General features: G+C 39.9%; 1 protein-coding gene across 1 annotated transcript; it reads left to right on the top strand.

Moving 5' to 3' along the window:
* Window positions 1–4,606: 4,606 nt before the first annotated feature.
* Window positions 4,607–5,668, top strand: LOC149246985 (uncharacterized). The gene has a single exon (XM_089443006.1). It carries the CDS (start codon window positions 4,607–4,609, stop codon window positions 5,666–5,668), a length of 1,062 nt encoding a protein of 353 aa, XP_089299132.1.
* Window positions 5,669–5,973: the final 305 nt, after the last annotated feature.

Raw genomic sequence — 5,973 nt, 5'->3', positions numbered from 1 at the left:
GTTTGGTATCAGAGCAACAAAACAAACATCTCAATGACACCAACAAGTAGTAAGTGATGACCATTTGACTAGAAACCCTAGAACTCAATCAGATTTCACTTCAAAGCCAATGAGACAAATTTTGCAAATTAATCAAGACAATCAATAAAAAAGACCATAGACACTCTGGAAAATCACTGATAGAGGACACAAAGGTTGAAAACAAGAAAAAAAACCCTATTTTCTCTTATACCATGGGATCATCGCACCTGTCATAGGCAAAAGAAAGATAATCACGACTGTATTTAACAAATCCGCGATGTCATCGCGACTGTCAGGGAAAAACCCACGATGGGTGAGAAAAAATGAAGAAAAAAAAAGAAGTCTTCAAGGCCAGACAAAAATCAACATCCTCAAGCAATCAACAACAAGTGAAAATAGTTATAGAAAAGCCAACAGGCTAGAAAACTAACGATTGGTCAAACTCAACAAAAAGCACTATGAAGGATTGAATGGAAAGGGTTATAGCTACCTAGCGGAGTCGCCATTTTGTTGTCTAGGTAAATTCTCTCTACGGATAGAGACGATCCCTCTAGCCCAACGAGTGGGTCTAGCAACCTAAGCGACAATCTACCAGACTCTTTCCTAAGATACAATTAGAAAGAGAGACGAAGAAGATGGCCTACCTCGTTCTGATACTATCTCAATCTCCTTCATTGAGGACCTTGAATCACTTGCATCACAGGCTCATTCCTACTGCTCGCAGCATTTATGCACTTGCACAAGAGATCAAGACACAACAAGGCATGTAAATACAAATAACATATTCAAAAGTAACCTACTTAACTGATCAAGGAATGTTAAGCTAAATGATACATGAGCATACACATTTAGGTAAAATGAATCAGCAATTGTATATTAATAGAAAATAAGGCGAAGCATACAACCAAGCCTTGATGTTGATAGGCTCTCCTTGAATGAATATCCAAGTCCAAGCTAAGCTCTCCAAGCACTCCTTCTCCAAACCAAATGTGTAACATATAGGCACAATCATAGCATGAGGGTGCAAATAGACATATACCAACCATTTGGGAATGGGAGAGGATGAATATATAGGCTAGGAGAGGGATTTAAGATCTCTCCAAAGATAGGAGTAGACCCTCATCTCAAGGAGGTAGCTCACAGAGATAAGACCAAGAGGCCAAGTTGGGAGAACTTGACCTCATTTACATCGAACAACCTCCAGCTCGTCGCTCTGGAAGCTTCTAAATTACGAAGCTTCTCATCCTCTTTGGGAAAATTTCCTTTTTGGGATCATCGTGGGTATAAAAGTAAACAAAGCGATGTCAATGCGGGTCGAGTATGATACAACAGGTGACCATTGCGGTTTTTAGTCTCATAAGAGAAATGACTCTCAAATTAGGGTTTAAGAGTTATTTCCTTGAGGGGAAGCTCAAGGCATTTTCCAATCAATGTCTTAGGGAGGATTTGAGCTACATATATGAATGAGTACATTGCATAAAGTTCATTTTTTGGGAACTTCAAGATATGTCATAGGGAAGTGGAGGAGGTGTGACAAAATACTACGTAACAACAACCCACCTAAAACATGGATTGTTTTAATAAAAGTGAGTAAATTTGTTAGAAAAATTGCAAACAGGAGAACAAAATGTTGAAATTTTTTACAAAATGCATATATTTTGTAAAAATTGCAGTGAATTTAGGTATGATACAAAAGAAACCAATTACGATAGGTTCCTCATCTTCTGATAGGTTCATGTCCATCTGATAGGTTCTGACGAGATGATAATTTATTTCTTCCCTATCGTTAGACTACTCCCTCTGCAAAGGTCTCTTAGCAAATGTCTCGAAGCAATTACCTGAAAAAGAGTGTCTCGCAATGAATGTCTCAGCAACAAAGGCTCCGGAAAGCAATGTCTTGACAACGAGTAGTCTTGGCAACAAAGGAATTGAATCGCAGCAAGGCACGAAGACAAGAAGCACGCTCGAGCAACTACTATGATAAATCTAGTTCCCACTTGCTCAAACATCAATGTTCTCTGGTATTACCTAGCAGGATATGATTCAAAGGATTCCACCCTAAGTGAAATCATCGACTCACATAGGGAGTCTATGATTCAATAGGTGAGACAATCATGTCGCCTTAACTATTTACATTTGAAATTTGAATTCCTCATGAGTCATCAACAATCCAACCTATTGCATTAATAATTCAGCCTATTGGTAGGTTGAAGTCCCGACGATTAGAGCAGGTGCATGCCCAACTGTAACGTCGCCTGGACGGTAACAGAACATATGGATGAAGTGCAAAAGGAGACGCGACAACGGGGTCTTGAAGCTATTAATAGAGATAGGCCCACAGGTCTCAGGTTTCCAGGAAGAGGTCGTCGTCCGATGAACCGGCGCATAGCTCGAGGAGTGAAATGTTGACTCGTTACACTACTCCTATCGCTTAGTATTTCACATAAAAATAATATACAACAAATAAATAATTTGTTTCAAAATGTGACTCTTATTATTTCACACATATATATTTAACCTTCAAACTCACGAATGTTATTAATATTATGAAGTTATAAAGTTTAAACACTTTAATTTTGAAATTTTGTTTTATAAAAGTCTATAAATCCATTAAATAAAATTATTTACAGTAATTTTAAATAATATTTTAATGAAATTTTGTGTTTATTTATTTTTCTATTTTCAAACAATTCAATAATTTAATTTCCTAAAATAGTAAATAATATTATTATAATAGTAAATATTTGCATGTTATAGAAATTAATTTTTTAATTTGAATTGAAGTTATCGAATTTTGACTTATTATTTATAATTATTAATAATATTTAATAGTTTTGACTTATTAATAATTATTAATAATAATTAGTTTAATGTATTAAGCACTTAGCGCCTGCTGGTTCCGCGTGCACCTGAGCCGATCACAGCAGCGCAGCGAAGCGGCCTGGGCCTTGGCCCCAGCCATGGCCCCTCCGGATTCGCCTCAGGAGGACCACGATCCTCAAAGAGCCTTCTCGGATCTGGTAAAATCTCTCCCTCCCCAGCAACCCAGACCAAAAATTTCAACATTTGTTAAAAAACTTGACATTCTTCAGGAAGTTCAGCTGCCTCCAACCCTTCCTTGCATGGCAGCGCTATCTTTTGCCGAGAAAGGACTCATAGGTCAGTTCACAGGCCTCTGGCCTTCGCGGAGAACAGTTCAGAAATGGGTCAAAGGAAATTGGTCAGATAAGATCTCAGGGAAGATATCAATCAGATTTTGTGGAAGAGGGTATTACACCTTCCATTTCGAAACCAAAGCAGACAAGGACCTTATCTTCAAAAATGGGCCGTATTTCATGGATTCCAGGGGTCTCTACCTCAACAAATGGACCCCAGACTTCGATCCAGAACTAGATATCCCTAGTGTTGTTCCAGTTTGGGTCTGTCTCCCTCACTTACCTCTCCATTGCTGGGGAGATGAGTCGGTTCGGGCCATAGGGAAAGCTGTTGGTAAATACATTGATCGTAGCGAGCCCAAGGACAACATGCAAGCCTGTGCAAGGATCTGTGTCGAAGTGGACCTAGGTCAAGGACTTCCGGAAGCAATAAAGCTAAAAGTGGATGATTGGAGCCATATACAACAACTGGACTATGAGCAGATACCATTTAAATGTAAGGTATGTCACAAATACAGGCATTTCGCTAACAAATGCACTAAAATTGTAAATGCAGAGAATGAAGAGCAAGACGGACAATGGGAACCTGTTAAAAAGAAGAAATCAGGCCCCCCCCCCCCCATTAAGCCTTCCAAGGATTCTAGCAATCCTGGTCCTTCTATTCAGCGTCCTTCCTCCCCCTCTATCAACCCTTCTGAATCCCGCCTTCCCGATCCTCCTCTCCCCTCCTCCTCCAACCCCTTTCTTATCCTTTCCACTGATGATTCCACCCCTGACATCCCCTCCTCTGAGCCCCCAATCTCCCTTCAACCTCAGACCATCTCTTCTCAACCCCCTTTCGAGCCCCACCCATCAAGGATTACTAGAAGCTCTTCTAAGTAACATGGAGCATCCAGTGATTCGTTCAAAAAACTAGGCCCTGGCAGAAAATCCGCTAAATAACACAGGGACGAGAATGCCCAAAAGGACATAGCAATGGGCACACAAACTCCAATAGAGTCCTTAATCCTTGGAAATCAAGAGAAAGAGATAAATGGTAAAGACCAAGAGAGGCGAGCACCTCTCCGCACGCCCAATGCGCCATGTTGAAAATCCTTTCATGGAACAGCAGGGTTCTAAGGCACCCCTCTAAAATAGCTGCCCTCAGAGATCTAATTTACACTGAGAAGCCAAAAATAATGCTGATACAGGAAACAAAACAAGATCAGCATGAAATGAAAAAAATTATAGATCAACAGAAACGATACTTGGGCAGCATTAGTGAATCCAGAGGAGCCTCGGGAGGCATTGTTACCATTTGGGACAGCAGCAAATGGATTTGTACTGATGCAAATCCCCATCAGAATTGGATCAGAACTTCTCTTGACAACAAAACAAGCAATTAGATAGTGATCATTTATAATGTTTATGTACCCAACCATTATAGAGAAATGGAAATTTGCTGGGATGATTTGAAGAATAGTATTGATGGGGAAAGAAATCCAAATATCATAGTTGCAAGCGACCTTAATCTGATATTGCATGCAAATGAAAAAAGGGGAGGCACATTTACTTCAGATCCCTTTAGAGATCGCCTGGAGGCCATTATTCAGGATCATGATTTAGGTAATATCATTCCCAAAAACCACAGATATACCTGGAGCAATCGCAAAATTGGTAGTGGCAATATAATGGAAAGATTAGACAGATTTTTAGTTAATATCTCGCTCCTCTCAAATTTTTTTGTAGGATACGCCAACGTACTCAGCACTTCCACTTCTGATCACTATCCCATCACTCTAACTCTGGAAACCCACTGTCCTCTTGGCCCCATCCCATTTAAATATAGTCCTCTTTGGAATTGGATCCCTGCGGCCAGAGAAATTGTTAAGGAAACATGGATCCAACATGTGGAAGGCTCGCCATGTTTCATTTGGGAAGCTAAATTAAAAAGAACCAAGAAGGCACTAAAGGACTGGGCCAAAGAAAGTTACCAGGAACTAGAGGAGAACAAAAAGAGGGTTAAAAATGAGTTAGAAGTTGTGCAGGCAAGGATTGAAGAACAAGGACTAATGCAGCAAAGCAAAGAGAAAGAGAATGCATTATATGAACAGCTGAGTTATATTAATAGGGAGGAAGAAACCAAATGGCGCAAAAAATCCAGACAATTATGGCTCCAAGGGGTAGACAAAAATACAGCGTACTTTCACAAACAGGCCACTGCTCGAAAGCTCAGAAACAATGTAAATACAATCTTGGATAGTGAAGGAAATCGATACAATACTCAAGAGGCCATAAGGAATGCAGCTTCTAAGCACTACAAGGATCTACTAACTGAAGATAAAGGGACAGAAGACTACTCCGACCTTCTACAGCATATACCCAAAGGAGTTACAAATGAAATGAATGATAGTATCAACAAAGAAATTGAAGAAGAAGAAATTAAAAGAGCAATCTGGAACTTTCACCCTGATAAAGCGCCAGGACCTGACGGATTTCCCATCTGCTTCTAGAGGGAGTTCTGGACTGAGATCAAAAAATACCTGTTAAATATGATTCAGTGGATACAAAGGAAAAGGAAGCTTGGAGGATTCACCAATTCTACTTTTTTAGCCCTCATTCCTAAAGAACATCGGCCTTCCTCCTTCTCTAGATTCAGACCCATTTCCCTTTACAATTCTTCATACAAAATTCTAACAAAAATCCTAGCCACCAGACTTGAACCCCTCCTCCCCTCCTTGATTTCTGAAAACAAGGAGGTTTTTTTCCTAACAGACATATCACTGACTCCATTCTTCTCGTCCAAGAAGCCATTCAC

Source organism: Pinus tabuliformis, chromosome 7 (genome assembly GCF_031772625.1).
Source record: "Pinus tabuliformis cultivar Carrire ecotype Pingquan chromosome 7, CPIR1, whole genome shotgun sequence".
NCBI lineage: Eukaryota > Viridiplantae > Streptophyta > Pinopsida > Pinales > Pinaceae > Pinus > Pinus tabuliformis.
The sequence above is the reverse complement of the archived record's forward strand: the minus strand, read 5'-3'. Positions and strand labels throughout refer to the sequence as shown.

What these genes read in the sequence shown, in the direction of transcription:
- LOC149246985 (XM_089443006.1), top strand. Translation starts at nt 4,607, where the DNA reads ATGGAAATTTGCTGGGATGATTTGAAGAATAGTATTGATGGGGAAAGA.